The sequence below is a fragment of the Anneissia japonica genome, unplaced genomic scaffold (genome assembly GCF_011630105.1).
Source record: "Anneissia japonica isolate Jap-2015-1 unplaced genomic scaffold, ASM1163010v1 scaffold288083_len50979_cov140, whole genome shotgun sequence".
In the NCBI taxonomy this organism is placed as follows: domain Eukaryota; kingdom Metazoa; phylum Echinodermata; class Crinoidea; order Comatulida; family Comatulidae; genus Anneissia; species Anneissia japonica.
Window position 1 is genome coordinate 14,540 of NW_022751390.1, and position 21,373 is coordinate 35,912.

The 21,373-nt window shown below is 33.1% G+C and overlaps 1 protein-coding gene across 1 annotated transcript in view; it reads right to left on the reverse strand.

Moving 5' to 3' along the window:
* Positions 1–252: 252 nt before the first annotated feature.
* Positions 253–21,373, reverse strand: part of LOC117121623 (large neutral amino acids transporter small subunit 2-like) — a 32,988-nt gene continuing 11,867 nt past the window's right edge. Inside the window, exons 4-10 of the mRNA XM_033266860.1 lie at positions 19,206–19,250; positions 15,980–16,103; positions 9,826–9,929; positions 9,088–9,184; positions 7,766–7,915; positions 6,849–7,029; positions 253–4,936 (exon numbers count right to left, since the gene is read on the reverse strand). Coding sequence (XP_033122751.1) covers positions 4,875–4,936; positions 6,849–7,029; positions 7,766–7,915; positions 9,088–9,184; positions 9,826–9,929; positions 15,980–16,103; positions 19,206–19,250 — 763 coding nt within the window. The 3' untranslated portion in view covers positions 253–4,874. The remainder of the gene's footprint in view (positions 4,937–6,848; positions 7,030–7,765; positions 7,916–9,087; positions 9,185–9,825; positions 9,930–15,979; positions 16,104–19,205; positions 19,251–21,373) is intronic.

Genomic DNA, 21,373 nt, shown 5'->3' on the forward strand with positions numbered 1-21,373 from the left:
TTTTTTTTCTTTTTCCAAAAAAATTGTTTTTCTAAAACGCCGCCCCTACATTTTCAAGCCGGTGGAGGAGAGCAAAGGGCAAAAAAATCTTTTTAGGCCTTCTTTATGATAATGACTAATGATGACTAGTTGTTATTTAAATCTATAAATCTTAAGATTGAGTAAGCAAAAAATGAAAGAATGATACAGAAACGTAACTTTTAAAGCTACAAACAAGCATATTCGTATCAACAAACGAAAAGCAAAACTTCATCGAAGGGCGAAAAGATATTTTAATTCAAATTTTTGATTTGATTTCAATCTACAAGATTACTATAATTTTACTTATTTGCAAAATAAACACCCTTTTTCGCAATGAAAATGTCATAAATATAATGCATCACATTAAATGGACCTTTTAAGAGTAGGAATCAATCTTAACTACTGACCAATCAGGTCAGGGCCAGGAGGAATACGCGCTTCTCACAAACGCACATACGTATTGTCCCACAATCACACATCTTTGCGTACACTTGCTTTGTCGTTTGTGAGATTTTAGCAGCGTGTATCCAAAGGGCGGGTCTGCCGAAAGTTCCATTGTTTTGTGATACCACACCCAAGCCTACCAATCATTTGAAGTACAATTTTGACTGTAAGAAGTCAGAAGAAGAAAATTCTATATACGTTTACATTACCATGCAATTACACACCAAAACAACCTGCTAGATAAACGTTTTTTAAGGCTACAGTATATCTACGTTTACAACACGATCCATAATTTTGATTCTACAAACAACATTGTAGTAGGTCAACTGAATGTATTATTCACCAACAGAAAAAAATAAAAACAGTTCAATCACAATGTCTAAATATCCTGGGTATGTTTCTTGATTGTAAAGTCATCCACCATGAAAATAAAAACAATACTGTGTATTGATAAAAATATCCAGGAAAAATGGTGTAGGCCTAGAAAACAAGCCTTAAACACCACAACCCAACCTTAATATCTATTAAACCCAATGCTCCAAGCAAAGCTTCTCGTACTAATGTTTTAGAGTGCAAATTAAATTAGAGTTTGCACTTCATAAATAGTTGGTACAACAAATACAATATTATGCACATACTAATAGTATTAGCGATAAATTAAAACCCACCCGCAGCATCAAAAACTGAGGGCGTGTTCGAGCAAAACAAAATCTGTGCATTTTCCGTTTAAATTGTTTAAGGACAATGTGTTTGGTCGGGAGTCACCATCTGGTCAATTTTGTTTGCGATTGGTCCGGTGTACAAAATGCAAATAAAAAATGGGTCGATGGGATAGGTGTTCTAAATTGCATTGACGAGCCCACTTAACTGCTTATAACAAAGTAGCTCCGTTAATGTGGTACCCACAAGTACCTCAATTTGCTCAAATGTTTAGCAATATGCTTCGTAACTCTATGCTATTTTCTACAAAATTATAAGGAATGCAGATTCTGTTTATTGCTCGAATGCACACAGGGGTGCTGCAATCTCCTGATCATGGAATATTAGAGTTGGCAACTTCTGCATTCTAAGCAGATTGACATCAAATATACCACACACTCTAATTTCACAATTGAATGCAAAATGCAAATTAAAAAGAATCATAAGCAATGGTAAAAGTGATAAAAGTTTAAAATAAAGGAATGAAAACACTACAGTTACAACACCAGCATAATGATGCCAATGAAAATATGTAGGCTTATAATCAATAACAAAAACTATTTTACATTCATTGTCAGGATTTACTTTAAGTTAGCAAACTTTGGCTAGTTTTAACAATTCCAACAAATTATTCACTGCAACAAATGATAGTTCATCATGTCAAAAATATGTATGACTACACCTACAATGAGTTACACATTCATTAACATAATTAATAAATACATCCAATCCAATAAATCATAAATAAATGTCAGAAAAGTATGATGCATACAACATTATTATACATACAGTACTTAGTCATTACCTCTTAATCTTAATTTTGAAAAGTGTACTAAAGATTAAATAACAAGTTTAAATACAGTAAATACATATCGCTATTGATAATATATCATAATATTACTAATATAATCAGTAAGTTGAGTGTTCAAACTGAATAAATTAAGTTGGTGTAATGCCTAGCTTACCGTATAAACACTATGAGTATTACAAAACATGTATTAAAATAGGTCTACCTCTGCGTGAACACTCAACTTGCTGATATATTCGGGAGCTTTCGATTTGTGCGACGAAGCAACGCTAGAACGGAATCACTGATGCGTGACCGTCCTACCTGACATCCTACGTTCTCTGCATAGGTAGATTTGGCCAAATTGCGTTCCAAAATGTACTCGACGAGGTGACCTTAATGTTCTCGCATGCGCAGATGAATTTTAGGAATGTCGTTCTACGTCTTACCATCGTCGTGCAATCGAAAGTTCCCTATTGTCAATCTTGACATAATTTAGAAATTGGGAATTCCTGAATAACTTGTTTTATTCCACTTTCATACAATACAATTAGACATAACCATCAATTCGTTTTCATTATTTAGAGTTCACACCATTTGTTTTCTATAGAATCATTACGTCTCAATCAGCTCAAGGCTATACAAGACTGAAGTTTATCATTAATTTCTTATTATCCCTGGTTTCTGGATCTATAATGACTAGACTGTCACAAAGTGCAACTTTTGTCAGTTCTCTGGGGAGAATTCCTTGTCATGCTGAAATACATAGTATCAAAGATAATAAATAGTGAAAGATAGAGCAGTTCTCAATATAGTGGAACGCTTCATGAGGGTGTCCATGACAGCAATTTTCCTCCATCCAAGTGGTGGCGCTATATCTTTGATTGGTTGGATTGGTGGAAAACTCTCAGGTTCGTTTGTTTTCATTAGTTAGTTCACTCCATGAAATGATTTTCCTCCATTCTAGAGAGGGCGGATGTTCCATCGAATTTAATGCAAACTAAGCGATCAGCTCATTCTTCTGCTATTTAAGTTCTTTGATAGTATACATAGACAATAGCATTTAATGGCACAGCTTACTATCAGGTACCTAATTTTACTCCTGAGTTGACTGAGACGAACATGTAAAATGTAGCGGTGGCTCCAAAAATTTGCTGACAAGGGGTCCGAATTGTCCGACAGAGGGGTTCGAATTGTCCGAACCAAGGGCCCGACAAGAGCCTTGGTTGGTGTCGAGGAATAAATAATTCCTTGTAAAGTTGACATAGTGAGTTTTTATGGCTTATTATGGTCTAAATTGTGCCTTTAAACCACAATATTAGAGATTGCCAATCAAAATAACGCACCACCACTGGTAAAATGCCAAGGACACAAACAAAATTTTCACACAAAGCGACCTCAATATTGAGGACCCGCACCGTAAATGCTGCACCAAATGCTCCCAAACTTCTATATACTCCAAACACACAATTCAAAGGGAAAAAAAATAACTAACAAGACAGTATACAAAAGCTGTCTTGTGTTGCAGGGTGAAAATCAGCAGCTAGAAATTCTTTAGCTGCACAATAAGCATAACTTAAGCAAATGCATAAAACACAAAAATATTCACTAATATACTTACATTTTCCACACAATATGTTCACAGTTTAACCACCTCTTGCATCATTATAGTATGTGCATAACTCCAGCATAAACACCCCACACACACAACATTCATTGAATACATAGGAGCCAAAAAGTGAATGAGTTCAAACAAAAATGTACAAAAACAGTTATAGTGGTCTTTGTGTAGTATGTCAACATGTAAAATGAAGACACATGATTAACAAATGAAAAAAAAAATACATAAAAATTGCATTGATATCTTCAAAACAGTATGCTAATCACTCATGGAGAAATACATCGTTATACCTCCATTAACTCATACAAGATTGCAGTATACCTGCTATGATATAATGTAGATGTGAATTATAAAGTACATTTGTTTTATCCCAGCATATAACAAAAAATATATTTAGAGAATATTTTTGTTTATACATTGACTCATAAATATTTAGATAATATTATAATAAAATTGCCTATTACACCCCGGTTGCCAATAATACGAGGCTTGCTGTCTCGAAACCAGGAACAGTGGCCAAAAATTTACAATTGACTTTTTTAATATATTCATGTTCTCCACAAATTGAGCTTTTAATGCCACATTCTTACAATAATTACTCAGTTTAACATTCAGCGACAGTATACTAGTATCGGGGATGGTATACCTCACATGGAATTTAAATAATTGCGAATGCCTTTAACACCTTGTGTATACACTACACATGCGATTGGTTCCATTGCATAGCAAGTGTGTGTGTGTTTAGTAAATAATTTAATTTGTTTAGAAGATGTATCCTTGATTGTATAATTGTAATCATTTTTAATTCATATTTTCATTATTTTCAAATCAGTGGTAAAAACACCACACAAAATCCTACCACTTACGTTGCCATAGATAATTATATATTTAAAAGAAAGATTGTAAATTTAGCTCGCAAGAAAACTCAACAGCAAAGATAAATCTCCAAGCCCATTTTTTTAAACCCAAATTTCAAATACTGTACATTGTATTCAAGCATTTTTTAAAAATATTTTGGACCACTGAGGGCGCCCTTCATCATTCCTAATTTTCTAAAATGTCTAATACAATTTGCATTGGAATATTCAAAAGATGTAAAATTAAATTCACCGGACACAATGTGAACCGCTAAAAATAAATAAGAGCAAAATAGCATTTTAAAAGAAATATTAAATGCAAAAGTGTCAATATTGTAAAGTCTGTGCAATCATTTTAAAGCATAAAAATTCCAGAAACTGCAACATAGTATTAAAAAGGAAAGTGAAAACCTGAAGAAGAAATATGGTTTCCAAGGAAAATTCTTCAATCTTCTTTCTCTTCCTTGACAACCACAAATAACTTCTGAGCTACTAATGTACACTTATCTGCGAGGAATAAGAAAAAAAAATACATTTAACTTGATACCTGACTATTTGCAAGATTTATTTATTTATTCAGGTATACAGTAAAAGTACAAAAAGCAGAAGAAAAACTCATGAAAACCAAATACACATCAAATCCATTCAACAAACAAAACATTATAAACAACAACAGAATTAATAAACAAAATTAATTGGCTACAAAATAAAACTTTAAAATACAAATTAATTAAATATTTAAAAAATATATTCATACAGTATCGAAATATATATTTACAATTTTATCATTTCAAAAATATAAACTTCTTTTTCATTAATTAGTTTTGTATTATTCATTATTGCAATTATCATGAAAAATATTATCACAATATTTCTAAACTATATATTATTATTTTACCAAGTTTTGTTATTATTTAAATTTAAATTTGTAGTGTTTGCTTATTGGTCAAAACTTTTTTTTCCCCATACAATTTTAAATTATGTGAAATGATGTTATTGTGCCCATATATGGGCACATCACAATTTGATAGTGTAGACAGTGCTAGTGTAGACGGTGCTTTATTTTGGATTAACAAAATTTATATTTGAAGTCCATGACGTCAAGTTGCATCAGATGGTAGCGGTTCATGCATGTCTGTTGAAGAAAGTTTAACCTGACCCTTGCTGGGACTTCAAATTATAATACTGAAAATTTAGATTGTACCCTTGGGAAATTTCTAGACCCAGAGGTATAGGTAGCTTGTAATACGCGATCTACAAATTATCCCCAACGACAGAAACTGGTCAAATACATTTCCTATTGTTATATGACAAAGTATCCAAACGCGTCTGTGAAATGCTGTTTAGAAGCTTGTCATCTGAGCTGTTTATTCCATTTGGAAGTTGACTCTTCCTCATTCATATGGCTGACTGCTCCTGAATTGTGGATGTTAAATGCGTTTAGTGGAATGTGAATTAGATTGTGGTAACTCTAAAGGCACATTTACACTAGACATGGTTACAACACGACGACATGATACAAATTCGCACTGTATTGAAGAATATAAACTACGAGATGATGTCGTTGTCATCATCTCATGTCTAGTATAAATGTGGCTTAAAACGTGTTGAACCTACCAGGCTATGTAGGCTTAGGCCTATTTAAAGTAGTAGCCTATTACAGTAAAGTGCAGGGCCTACACTGGATGACAGATCATGAAGGAATGTTTATAATTAAGGGCCTATACTATAATTTATTCATTTTACTTGTTGAGGAAACCCTAATGTTTCTTATATTTTAGTAGGCATTACTGTACCTACCTGTAGGTTTTATAAGAGAAATTAATTGCCAGTCTCCTTCCAACCCTGATTTCAAACCCTGTTTCTATGTCGTTGGGGACAATTTGTAAATCACGCCTAACAATTGAATGGTTTAGAATAAGGCATTTGATAATTTGCGAGGAAAAAGTGCCATTATTCATGATCATTTTTATTAATTTAGTCTGGTGGTAACTGCATGGCTCGAAATACTCTTGATGCAGCCACATATTTAAATACCTCTGCCAAAGAAGGTTATGTACTCGCCGCTGTCTGTTGATTTGCAAGATTACGCAAAAACTAATGAATGATTCATAATAAAATTTAGTGGGATGTTTGTTACATAATATTCAATGAAAGATGAAAGATGGTATTTATGCACAGGGCAGAAAATAATGGAATCACCCATCGTATACGCCCTGTGTATGGTTTTGTACTGAGGCACAGGGTGGATGAATGCACTCTCTAGAATAACTGCTCTAGTTACATATAAATTTTGCAAACTTGCAGCTCACTGATTATGCCAATTGAAAAAAATTATCTTATCTTTAGCCTGCTGGCGTACCAGTCAAGGCATTCAATTTTCAGGATTAGCTGCAACATATTATAAAATAATACTCACAGACGAAATCCCTCCAGAATGTAGGAAGTTTATCGATATAGTAAACAAACAGTAAATACACAGGTACACCCGAGAGAGTGATTATTATTCCTATGAGTGTGTCCATAGGAGCAGCATATATCCCCATGATCACCAGGAAAACACAGGCTAGCAAGAATGATATTGGTAGCAACAAATTAACCTGTTGAGACAACAAGGCAAAAACACAAATTGGTTAGTAAAGACCATTCCAGTTGAGTAAACATAGATTGCTATGGTCACTGTATATGTCAATCATATCAATCAATATTCATTTTATGATCATTATGGATGAATGAATTTATTTGGTGTAAACAGCGAGGATAACCCACGAAAGTCTGAAGAAGACTTGTTTCCAGTGGGGTTCTTTAATCTGGTGATTGGGCAATATACCCAAAGAGTGTACTGCGTTCTTTAAACATGGGTCATAATGCACACGGGACCAAAACTGAAGGACACTTGCATTTCAGCCCTGCAGCAGAAATCAAGGAGAGAAGTGATGGGAATTGTACCGGGGACCGCCATGGTTTACGCACACACAGTGGCTACCACCAGTTTAGCCATATAGCTAAGCTGCAATCTTGAATATTATAGATTTTCTATCCACCTCTGAAGAAAACAAGGATATTATTGTGAAATAAACCATTTACCAGGTTTTGTTTCTTAATGTTTACAGTGTCACCAGTTTTTGGTTTCATTGCCTGATTTTTTAAAATCTTTGGCAATTATAAATGTGTTTTACAACAACCAGAATCATACACCCCTCCCACTTCACTTTCATTCCTTCCCACCCCCACAAATTAGACTCCCTATTTCAGTACCCCTAGATATGCCACTGCTTTGCCCGCCCTGACTGAACGCTGTAACAAAAAACAAATCCTATTTTGTAACTACTGTACCTCAACGGGCCTAGGCATGTTTGGTTCTTTCCAGCGGAGGTATAGTAGAGCTGCGATGGAGGTGCCTGTCGCCGTCCAAGTAACGAAACTGAAGTAGTTGATCAGTGTTATAATGTTGGGAGACAACAGGTACATTAGAGAAAGAAAGCACTGAAAACAAACGGGCAACAAATATACTGTTAAATTCAATCATTAGGAAGTAAAATTCTGCTTTACCAAAAATGATTTTATGAAAAGGAAATACTGAATGATTGAATTTTTTTCGCTGAGCCCCGCCCTTCCCATGAGCAGCAGACGCCACAAACACAAATTCAAACACATTGGTACAAAATCAAACATTTACAGATTTTCTTTTCTTCCAAGGACAATTGCAGATTGGAATAAACTAATCAATCATTGAATCCCCGTCGCTTGTTACTTTTTAAAGGACCGTCTTATTTACCACCTACAGCAAAAATAAATTGTTAATGTTGTGTCATGTTTTGTTTTTGTGTTTTTGTTTTTGTTGGTTAGGCTAGTCAGATGCCATTGCTACTAGAGCTCCTGTGAGTTGTGAGCTAGAGAACCCTCAATTGGGTATCAAATTGCTGGCAAATGGAGCAGTTTCAATGGATCCTTTGCCTCTTGTCTTTATTGGTTATTATAGGATATTTCTTGGAGTGATTTTTAATTTTTTTTTTTTTTTTTTGCTTTTTTTTTTTGTTTTTAATTTTTGTTTTTAATTGGTGGTTTTTCAATCCCAATCATGTACATTATTTTCACTTTCCTGGCAACCCAATTGACTATGACTCTGACCCAATCAGTGTGATTCTTCAAAAGGAGGTTTACCGATTAATGATCCAGATCCATGTATGATAATGATGATGATGATTACAATGTATGATGATGATGTATAAGGACGTATGATTATTGTGATTATGATGATGACGGCAGTGACGTCAACAACAATGATAGATGCTGATAATGACGACAATGATGTTAACGGTAATAATACAAAGATTGTGAAGATAATGATGCTCAAATAATGTTGATGACGGTGATTATACAACGATGCTGATAATGATAGTTATAATGGTGGTTACATAAAGTGGGTGATGATGGCCATGGGTGTTGATATGATGATCACAATAATGATTCAAACAATTTAATACTAAAAGTGATATGGTAATTATATGCAAATTAGATGGTAATTAGATGCAAATAAATTTAATTAAATCAAATTCAAATAAAATATTTATGTTTATTTTATTTATTATAGAAATTCAGGATTCTAAACTTCAGTAGAGAACCTAGGATTATTTTGCCAAACAAATTTCTCTTACCGTCAGAACCAGAGAAGGTGTAGGTGTCTTATATTTTACGCTAATCATAGCTATGGCATCGGGAAGATGACCTTGACGAGCTCCGACAAAATAAATCCTGAAAAGAAAACATTAAAAATTAAAATGACTTTTTCAGGTTTATGGTTATTTTTTTAAACAAGTGAAACACTGTATCCAGAATCTGTGGAAGTGTAGTGGTTAGAGCAACGTTTGTGGCACAAGCTCTCAAGCTTGAGGTCAGGTGTTCAAATCACTTGCTGTGTAAGTCGCTTTAGTACCTGGGCAAGGCACTCCAGGCTCAATGATTTAAGTGAGGGGTGCTAGATTGTAAATAAGGTGATTTTCCACTATTTGAGCACGATTTTTTGCTTTGAGGGAGAAACTAGGGGTTTGTGGAAGTGGTTAGAGCAACGGTTGTGGCACGAGCTCTCAACCTTGAGGTCGGGTGTTCAAAACCCTCGCTGTGCAAGTAGCTTGAGTACGTGGCAATGTATTTCAGGCTCAAAGATTAAGTGAGGGACGCTAGCTTGCACAATAAAGTGATTTTTCACTATTTGACCACAATGTTTGCTTTGAGGGGGAAACTGGTGAACAATATTTTTTCGGGGGGGATCGGGTGGGCAGCGGCGGTAGGGGCGGCTGGAGAGGTCCTCCCCATGCACCTCCTAGACACGCCACTGCAGAAAATTTCTCCGAATCTGAGCCTGGATTTATGGTCAGCTACTAAACTGTACCTACCTTGACCCTGTCAGAAGAAGACCATTCACACCACCAAAGGTTGATAAAGCTACAGAAATCGGCATGATCCATGCCATTGGCCCCAGTAACTTATCTCCAAAAGTCTACAATAAAGAAAAAAATAATAGTTGGCATTAAACTTAAAATGAATTTTGGTAATAATATTTTTAATATCTAACATTCCTTTTAACAGTTCCCAATTCCTTTTATCAAACACCCTGTCAGTGCCTTAATGAATCAAATGTACAACATAGTAAAAAATTGTCCTCTCCCGGAGCCTGGCTTTTAGCTAGATACTTGCTTTACTGTTCATCAGTATCAAACACTAAAAATACTAAGACATTTCAAAATATTTTTATTTACAAAGTTAGCCTTAAACTGAGCTAACAGGTAGGAAAACCATAAAATGGATTAGAGAACAAATAAGAGTTCTAGATATTTTACAAGAAGTTAAAAGAACAGTGGTACTCAAGGTCGGGGATGACACAAAACCAGATGGAGAGATGAAATTGTAGGATTTGCTGGTATGTCCTGGATGAGAATTGCACAGGACCTGCTTAAGTATACAATCAATTCCAATAATTATGGAATTGAATTTTTCAATTTTCTAATCTTGTGTCATACAGTAATCTTTAACGTAAACAAGTCTCATTATCAGAGAAAAGAGTTTACTAATCATGTGGAAAATCCTTGAACTTAATGATATTGCATCTTGAAGGCAATTAATGCAGCCACAATTTGCCAAATCTAAATGAATTGCAATTAAAAAACGTTCCGGTTGACTTTACACGACCGAAGCTAACTTGGATAACACGTAAAAATACAACAATGTGTAACATGCTATAGTAGTGCTCTGCTATGAATACGAATCGTGCCATATAGCTATGATGATACAAGCTGGAAACAGAAGTGAAAATAGAAAAGAAAAAAAAAACGATTTCCCAAAACGCCTCAGAGATTGTTTTAGGGCATCCAAACAACAAAATTCTGCGCCCCCCCACCCCTGGTGTTATCACTATTGGCCCCACTTTCGGATATCTCTGGATCCGCCCCTGGGAAATTACACATTGTTCATTAATATTATACAATACACTAAATAATATTAATAAATAAATATCACCTAATATTTCATTATTGTTGAATTCTTTACAAGGAAGATACATTTTGGATAGTGCCTTCAATACATTTTTAGAAGACTCTTCTTGGTTAAAAAAAAAATGCCCAGATACACCCCCTGCGACCTGTCATACCTGCATGTACACACACATTTTGCCTTAAAATAATGTGGAATGGACGAGAAACATTGTTTTAATTCAATTTGGCCTCTCTATTTTAAAAATATATAGAGGACAGTTTAGTCACATGCAATCCAAAATGCTTCATTAACAAACCAAACTACATTATTGATTTTAGTATCATCAAAAGATTTCTGGTTAATCTTGAGCTTAAGTACGCATGGTACACGCATATTATTACTGTAGATGACAAAAGACAAACAATATTGGGCAGTTGCTGTCCGTATGGAATAGACATACCGTTCATTTCATTTCAACGAAAACCAGCCTGCAAAAACACGATGTGTGATAAACTGCACTTGAGTATGATGACCATCATTGAACAGTTGCTTTTGGTTAATTAATCAATGACTTGGGCAGGTTGCATCCAAATCTTTAAATTAACCAGTCGATTTCGATAACAGAGCTGAGACAATGATCTGGTTTATTTGGCATTTATTTGGGCTGTACTGTACTGAAGGCATAGCAAGTTTCACTGGGAAATCCATGGATAACAATTGCCCTCAACTCCTCTCTGCTCAAAAAAAATAAACAAAAAACAAAAACCACTGTTGTGCTACCTTTTTAATCAATATAATTTTTGAAGGCACGAAAGAGATTTTCCTAGGCCCGCTCAAATGGGTTCCAGAAAAGCCTTAAGCTCAAATTAAGTGCAGGATATATTTTGCACATTGACTTCAAATAAGTTTGTTTAAATACTAATCTCTAATTGCCTGGCCTACTTGATTCGTAGGCGGGCTCAATATATATCCTGCCTCACCTATTTCTGTAAATACGGCATACATTCCAAAGAGCACTAAAAATTGCATTTTAGGCCTCATTTATGCATTAAAGTTCAATTGAGAAAATATGAGAATGAAATCAAGCATGAACATATATAATCATAATATATTTCATCTAACTATTTATTTGTATGTATAAAAAAAACATTGGTGGACCATATGAAAAATAATTTTGTCATTTAAAATTGAACAGTATTTAACACTAAAAATGTATTTTCAAAAAAATAAAACTGAATCTATAATAATTTATTTGCAATGTAGAAATTCCAAAATTATATTAATCTAATAACATTACTGTAGTATTTTACATACACGTTAAAAACTTAAATTAAATTAAATATTTTATTTATATCTATTCACTCCATTAGGAAAGTTCAACAATCTATTGTCTGTCTTTATATTTTCCAATCACTGGAAGTGTTTTTTTTTTTTTTATTGTAATCCAATATAATGAATGATTTTTATGCTTAAGTAAATAATTTGTATACTGCAAAACGAAGTTAATTTCAAAATTGTTTTTTTTATGCTTTTTTGATATTTTCATTGGACAAATACATCTTCAAATATACTAAAAAGGAGTGCAATAGAAATGTTATTAATTACAGATGTTAAGCCCAACTGAAAGAGTTAATAATAAGCAGGAGGCCTACACACTTTGTAATAGTGAATGAACACGTACTATGGTTATATTTTTATTCAAGGTGGCATTATCTCAAATTGTAATTTCTCCGAATCAGCATTATGAAATCCCTTTGACCTTTTTTTTGGGATTAGCTCATCTTCAATCCTTGACATTTTATGATTAGGATAATTTTTTTTGCATGTTTACATGTTTTGGATTATGCTTTATTTGCAAACAATTACGATAATTTCAACTTCAATTGAAAATTTTAAAATGAATGACAAACCAAAAAATGGATAAAATAATAATAATAATAATAACAAAAAAAATATTAATAATAATAATAATAACAATAATAATAATAATAATAATAATAATAATAATAATAATAATAATAATAATAATAATAATAATATTACTAAAACCTACCATAAGAGGAAATTAAACAATGGAGAAATTAGAGAACAAATAAAGATATAAAAAAAAACAAGGTTAAGGGGAAAATAACATAAATGATATTCCCCTTAAGTCTGATTTAGTGAAATAATAATAATAATAATAATAATAATAATAATAATAATAACAATAATAATAACAATAATAATAACAATAATAATAACAATAATAATAATAATAATAATAATAATAATAATAATAACAACAATAATAACAATAATATAATACAAATTTAGTAGCGTGCCAATTCCAAAGAAATGATCAAAGGCGCAGTGAGTTTTCAGGGAAGATTTAACTTTAAAATGCAGAGATAGAATAGGATGATCTCACTGAAAAAGGTAGATTGTTCCAGAGACAAGCAGCAGCGGATGTAAAGGTGCTAAACCCGTAGGTCTTATAGTATTATGGAAAAAAGAGGAGGTTTTGGGAGGAGGAATGAAGGTGACGAGATGGACGGTAACAAGGAAGAATTGTAGCAAAGGTATGGGGAAAGCTTAAATGGATTGCTTTGAAAGTTAATAAAAGTATTTTAAACATAGGCCCTAATAACTAGATTATAATATTAAGGCAAGACCTTTTTTTAATTCCTTGTTTCGCGAACTTATTTTTTAAGGATCGTAAGAGGAGGGTAGATAAAAAAAAAAATTGTGTTTACTTTATTTAGCAAATATTTTGCCAAAAACATCCAGATGGAGTAGAAAATAAAAATAAAATGTTATTTGTGAATGTAAACAGAGTAGTGATGAGATGATACAATGCCTTAAATTTCTATAACTAGGAAGAAATATACATATTCTTTTTGCAGACTTCAAGGCAGCAGTGGGCGTAATAAAATAAAGAAAACTTTTATTTTTTTCTGAAACTTCCATTTTTTCGTGGCAGTGGGTGTGCTAATTGGCCCAAAATAAAATTTTATATTTATTCAAAATCATCATTATTGGCAGGTGACAGGTTCACTAAACAAGGTATAAAAAAAAGTTTCGCCTAAAGGCTTAAATATGTAAAACAAGTGATGTAACACATGTTGTAAATATTATTTGCCCTTGTAACATATCTTACAATTTACTGAAAGAAGAATTACTGTATATTTACAATTGCGAATAGGATTTTTGAACCTATAAAAAATTAAGACGTTGATATGATATGCCTGAAGGCGACAGTCATTCATAACTGCTTTCACCACTTTGGCAAAAACACAAGTGCATACCCTGTACATACAGTATTTTTTTTTTTCATAATATATTAACAAAATTAATTTTTTTTTTTCATAATATATTAACAAAATTAAGTATTTTTGTAGGTCTACAGTATAACGCCAACAATTTTTTATTGCTATTGGTATTACTTTGAGAAAATGAAAAGGTTGGTTTACTTTTTGATTTCCTGTGCTGCTTAATTGTCAATAATAAAATAAAAAAAATAAATAAAAATAATTAACTTGTTTACACTTTGTTATTTGTGATTTGTTTGTTCTCTACCTGTTGTTTTGACACTGCGCCTTGAGCACCAATTTTTGGTGGTGATGTTTGCGCTTTAAAAATCGTTATTATTATTATTATTATTATTATTATTATTATTATTATTATTACTATTTTCATGTCTTTGCTCTCATCAAATTTTGGAGCCTCATGAAAAATAGACTATTTGCTACTTAAAAAAAAAAAAAATACAATTAATTTTTCCATAGAAAATAAAAATAATAATGATCTAAAGAGATTGTTGTCAAAGTCAAAGAAGAGGTGTAAGCATACAGTAGATGAAAACGAATGCATTACCACAATTTAATTTACTTCTTTTTAATATGAAAACATTTTTTTTTATACCAGTTACCACTAATAGTAGGATAATACAACAACAAAAATAATTTCATCTTGGACATGAAACTAACAATTAATTTTATTTGGTCTAAAAAATAACATTAAAAAATTTAATACATGAATGAAAAATATATAAAATAAAAATTATTGATGAATATATAGAATAAATGTCAAGCATACAACTGCCTGATTGCTTTTAAAGTGGTAAAAGAAGACCCGACACATATCAATTCTATAAATAGACAACACCAAACTATTCACTATTCAAATAAAACCTTCTAATGCTAAAAAAAAAAAATCAACCATGAGCATATTGTTACAACAATAAGTACATTTGGGCGCCGTCGTTGAAGAATAGTATGGTAATCAAAGTTGCAGGTACCAGCTTTGGCTAACAATTATTTATTGAAAAACCAGGTTTTGCTAGCAAGCTTTGTACGGTACAGTAAATGAGGGGGAGGCCCAAAAGCAGTTGTATTATAATACTTCTATTAACAGACACAAAGAAGGATTAGCAACAGGCAATAAAAATACGTTATTGTTATATACAGAAAATATGTTTTGTACATTAACACACATTACTGTGTACATAAACAGCAATATAATTTTATAAGAAACCACAGTAGTTTCTCAAGCTTAAGCCTGCCACAGTGAAACAAAATTCAGATAAAGGTTGGAAGATGGGCTAATATACAAACAAAGACCGAAAAATGCAAAAAACATGGAGCCTGGTTGGATAGGTGTTATATGGCATCAAGCATTGGTAGCTAGACTTCATAAAGAAGGCATAGAGAGCTCTTGGTAAACCATGTATTGAGCCTCAGTGGTAAGAAATGGGCTTATACAAGGGATACATGATTTTGCATGGAAACTAACTCCAAAAATAGAATAGGCGAATTTGGATGGGCTTATACACAAGAAACTATAATAGTACATATAATTCCACATTTTGACGACTTGACAGTCACTTTGGTATGGGGCAGCACTATCATTGATACCTCATGTCTTGAATTTGAATCTCAACAAGGACATACGATTTTCTAAAATATTTATTAATATCATTCAAATGACTATTTATTCACTGTTTATTCATGATTAGCCTTTGATTTCAAATATCCTACTGAATGATATGGTTAATCTCATAATCCTTGTCCCACATGTCCATATGGCAGGCCTACTTACCACAGCCACTGCATTGGATAACAGCAGCTCTTCTGGCGACATTGCTGTAAAATAGGCAATGTTTGCGAGGACGTAGATGATGATAACTACAGGCACAGATAATATGATGGCACGTGGCAGATTTCTAAAAAAAAAAAAAATGTCTTAATAATAATAAATAATAACAATAGTAATGATTAATAATAATAATAATAATAACAATAATAATAATGATAATAATAATAATGATAATAATAATAACAATAATAATAATGATAATAATAATAATAATAATAATAATAATAATAATAATAATAATAATAATACATTTTGTTATTGGTATGAAATCTATGCATACAGTGGGGGAAACAGCAGAAAAAGAGGGGTAAGGAAAAATGTTCCCCATTGAATACCATGACAATGTTATATTAACTTGCCAAAATACAAAGTTAATTTTGATTGCCAATCTCTAATGTTGTGGTCAAAAAGCTCAATTTTGGGTCTTAATAAAACAAGATCTCTTCCCATGAACCACCAGGGATTTTGTTCTCGGATCCAGTCCGAGGCTCAGGGCAGACCCCATTTTCGGACTTTGTGGATTTCTGTCAGCAAATTTCTGAAGCCACCACAGAGCAAATACCCTATGCATTTTACACAGGCCCATAACCAGGATTTTAAGGGGTTTCCTGTTAATAGAGCCAGATGTATAGAGGTGTATCTAGGCACCCTGGTGGATTTCAGAGGCTGAGATAGTGATCAGAGGGTAAAGGCCTGTTTATACTTCAACGATAACGATAAAAAAGCTAAAAAGCAATTGTTCACATAGAAAATAAAAGAAATAGAAGTTTCTACACTAGAACAATTCGATAACGATCTATCAGTTATGTGATAACAACATATTTTGACAAATCAAATCAGTTGACGTCATAATCATGGAAAAACATTAATATCGTAGTAGTAGCAACGATTTTATCCTTTTTCCATGATTATGACGTCATCTGATTTGATTTGTTAAAATATTTTGTTTTTGTATACACGATAAATCGTTATCGAATCATCCTAGTGTAAAAACTTCTTTTATTTCTTTTGTTTTCTATATGAACAATCGCTATTTAGCTTTATCGTTATCGTTGAAGCTCCTTAAAGCCTTAGGCCTTAAAGCTCCCTGAAGCTAAATATTCCTAGATAGAAATAATACTGCATTGTTTGGAAAGGGAAGGGGTAAAATGGTTTGTATATTAAAATATTAGTCCATTCTTTGGAAAAAGAGTTTAACTGATTCTTCCACCATGAACTTCCTAATGCTACTATAGTAGATGTTTTTATGTTTGCTGGCTGGAAAGAGAGGGAGAGTGACTGAGGAACTTGTGGAGATAATTTTAGACAATGCAACAGGGGAAGTGAAAATCACAGATCACTTCTGAAATGTTAAGTGAGCTAAGTGCAAGATGAATGCAGCTGTTTGTTGTTAATCCAATGGCTTTACATTGTGACATTTGTTTTAGTATTTTCTCAGAATTTCTCTCGATTGATTGATTGAATTAAATTGGTAATAAACAGTTAAACAACTGACACAGAACAAGTAAAATTAACAGTAATTCAGTAAACATATAAAAATTTATACGGAATTTTTGGCATGTAAAAGCTTTTGGAACAAAACACTATTTGGTTTGTAAGAGGAGGAGGGGGACCATGCAGTCACCAAGGAAAACATGAAAGATTTATTTTTGTAAAACTGCTTCAATACAGCAAGGAGGTAATTTTCATGATCTTCTTGCCAGGTTTTGGTATGTTGGTCCCTGGCGTGGCTGGACAGAGGTTTGGTACCCATAATCTCAAGTAGGTCATGAAGTAAGAAAAATCGCAGAATTACATGACAACACAATGCGGTTGGCAAAAAGTTTTCAGAACGCTGGACTACACGACAAAAAAATGTGTCAATAAAAATAATAATTTCATCTACTTTTAAAAACTCCAGTAAAAAACAAAAATTGACCAAACCCTAAAAAAAAAGGTTTTTACAGTTTGCTTTGATTACCTTGTCCTTCAAAATGGATGTTTCTGTTGGTCTGTGAGCACAACTACATGATCACACGAAAAACAACTCAATACACTATTTAAAAGCTGTAAAAAATGGACCTGTCCGCTAAAGTCCCACACCTTAAAAATTGATGCTAAGGCTCCAAAAAATGTACATGCATATACACATGCGTTTATGGGACAATGGTACTGTGCAGTGAAGGTGTGCAGACCTCTACAAGAGGTTTTAAGTCCTATTTGCCTATTCTGGTTTTGTAATGTCTTTTATTGGTACTCACGATCTAATATATTATGCCTCAAACCAACAGGAAATCGAGGAATTGAAGATGCAAGAGCTAAACTCGCGACGTTGGAAGCGGAACGACATTTAAAAAAGAAAAAAAGGAGGACAAAGGCTGACTTGGATGTCAAAAATAAGAAAGCAATTAAAAGAAGACTCAACTATAATGAGGCAAAACAAAAAACAATGGATCGGGGCGTCTGGTCGGAGATCATGACAAACCAGAGGCAACAGTATGGGCTGTAAAGCCCGTTCATGCAACAAAAGCAAGAACAGTAACTGATGATGATGATGATGATGATGAGACAGATATGTGCAGATTCCTGGCCATGTACTGATTGGTCAGTTGAGGTTGATTGACAATCTAGAAAGTTTGATTGACAATCTACAATACAAAGATTGATTGACAACCTAAAAAGGTTGATTGTCTCCCTTAGTAGTGACAATGGTAGCTGTCACAACATGGAGCACTGCGAGTCTCCAGGAGCCTAATCCGAAATTCTTTCTTGATGTACAGTAAGTTGAGTAAACCGATTTTAGTGTTAATTTCATGAAAATCTGAAATTGGGATTTTGTGCATTAATTGTATGATGGTCGTCGTTGTCATCATCATCACTACATCCCAATCCTTTTTATAAAAAATAATTTCACATTTATTAACACATTATAAAGAAAATATAAAACTTTACATTCAAGTACAGACATTATACAATGTAACAGACTAGCTTTCCTCAAAAGGGGATACTTCAGGACACCTGGCTTCATGACACCTGCCCTTGGGAGAGCAAGTTCAAGTGCTATGTCTTCATATACCCTGCACAAAGGATGTCATATTCACTGAACTGACCTACAATTCTATCACATCATTGTTATATTTTGTAACTATGGTACTGTAACTATGGTAATGATAAACAATAATAATCTTACTTTTCTGGATCTTTTAGCTCTTCTGTAACATAGTTCAGATAATTCCTGAAAAAAATATAAAATATTTTCATAAATAAAACATATTTCTTCAAACACTTCAATATAATGAATGAATGGTTGAATTTAGTTGTCTTAAGGGGTTAATTTCATGAGTAATGGATATGAATCAAGTGAGTACAATGAATTGACAGAAAGAATGAATGAATGAATAAGTAAACAAATGAATGAATACGTGAGTGAGTGAGTGAAGAAATGAACAAACTAATGTAGGAAGGAAGGAAGGAAGCAATTTTTTTATTGCTTTTCCATAAAATTACTATAATTGTACACACAGTAAATAGGAAAATAGGAGTTTCATAAAAAAAACCCAATAGGTTTATTTAATTTAATTTAAATTAATTTAATTCTGAAAAAGGGTGAAATATCACTTTGTGTATGTCTAGATACATAACCAACCAATGCATTCAATGTTTAGTCTACAGGTCCATAGGGTAGTCTTTCAAGTTAAGCTGACAGAAGTAAATAAACTTTATTGGGATGTCTTTGTAAAAGTGATATCAATCAAGAGTGGTTTTCCACATTATTACCCTAGTCATTGGAACGATGCCTATGGGGGGAAATTCCAGTGCTTGCTGCATGAAATTTATCAGTGCATTTTGCACTCGAACCTCCTTAGGTACCCAATTTATACTCCTGGGTGGACAGAAGCAATGCAGATAAAGTGCCTTGCTCAAGGACATAAGCGAAATGCACAGCAAGGGACTGAAACCACGACCTCAAGGTTGGGAAACCAAACCATTTCGGTTGTGCCAAACCACTTTCGCAGTTAATTATCCTAATGTTGTTTTTTCTCATTATTTCAAATTATCCTAATGTTGTTTTTTCCTCATTAAATTTCCAAACACTTTGTTGTACACAGTTGTCTTTTGTCGTCATTATCAATTTGTTTTTCTCTTGATATTTGGTTAACTGAACACTGTTCTGTCTGGGCAATTGTAAAATCATGTCATATGAGGGCTATAAAAACTAAACCTACATTTTGAACTTCCAAGTTTAATTGTCTATGACCTCTCAAAGACAAAATATCAATATATTGTCATGCAGTACCCTTACCTCTACTTCCAATGATTTATTATTTTACCCACTGTCTACAGTATGCAATAAAATATTTGAGTTACATTGTCAATATATTGTTTGATGTGGCTTTGTAGTAGCAGGGCTATGCTGCTAAATGATTTTCTTCATGAATACTTAGATCTAATTCAGACCTAATTAGCAATTAAGCAATTATTGTTGTTGTGACGCTACAGTTGATTGAAATTAATGCACGAAGGTTAGATTAATGCATGCAAAAATTGCTCCGAGGTTATGTTAACACTTTCGCTACCAGGGACGCGAGTTCACGTCCAATAGGGTTCATTCCGAGCGCTGAAGAAGCGAGTTCACGACCACACCTGTCTAAAGCATACCGTTATTGTATTGCATGTGAACTCGCTGGAGGTCAAGGGAAGGATCCGGAAGTAACAATCTAAAATAAGTACCGTATGTTTGTTTATGTCTCATTACATTAGATGGGAATGATTTTCATTATGGTGGCGCCCTGCCTAAGTGGTGCATGGTATCAAACCAGGAAAAAAGTCTTGGCAGTCAACATGTTAAGTTCCAAAAGGCAATTTTTGTATGCAATAATCTTACTTAAGTGAAATAATCTCATCGAGTTTACTGTATGATTTACCAACTACAGTATAATAAATTGATTTTAAGTTACGGTAATTATCGTTCCATTTTATGTTATCTGAGGGCCTACTGTAGGAAAGCACCACCTACCAAGATAGCAAAAGCTTGGCTACAAGGTTAATATGGTTGCTAATATATGCTATAGATAGCAAAAGCTTGGCTACAAGGTTAATATGGTTGCTAATATATGCTATAGAGTACAGCTAGTCATTAATTTTGAGATCTTAAATTAGGACTCAAAAACAGTAGTCATATTTAAATTTTCTTTTGTGTTAGTTTTTCAATGAATCTATTTGAGTAGTACTAGAAATTGCAAATTGCAAGTGAAGTGCTGCGAAGTACAACTGCATATAAATGTTCTTCAAACAAAATTATTTATGCGAGTCAAGTGAAAATAATGAATAATAAAAATATAACAAATAATATGAGAC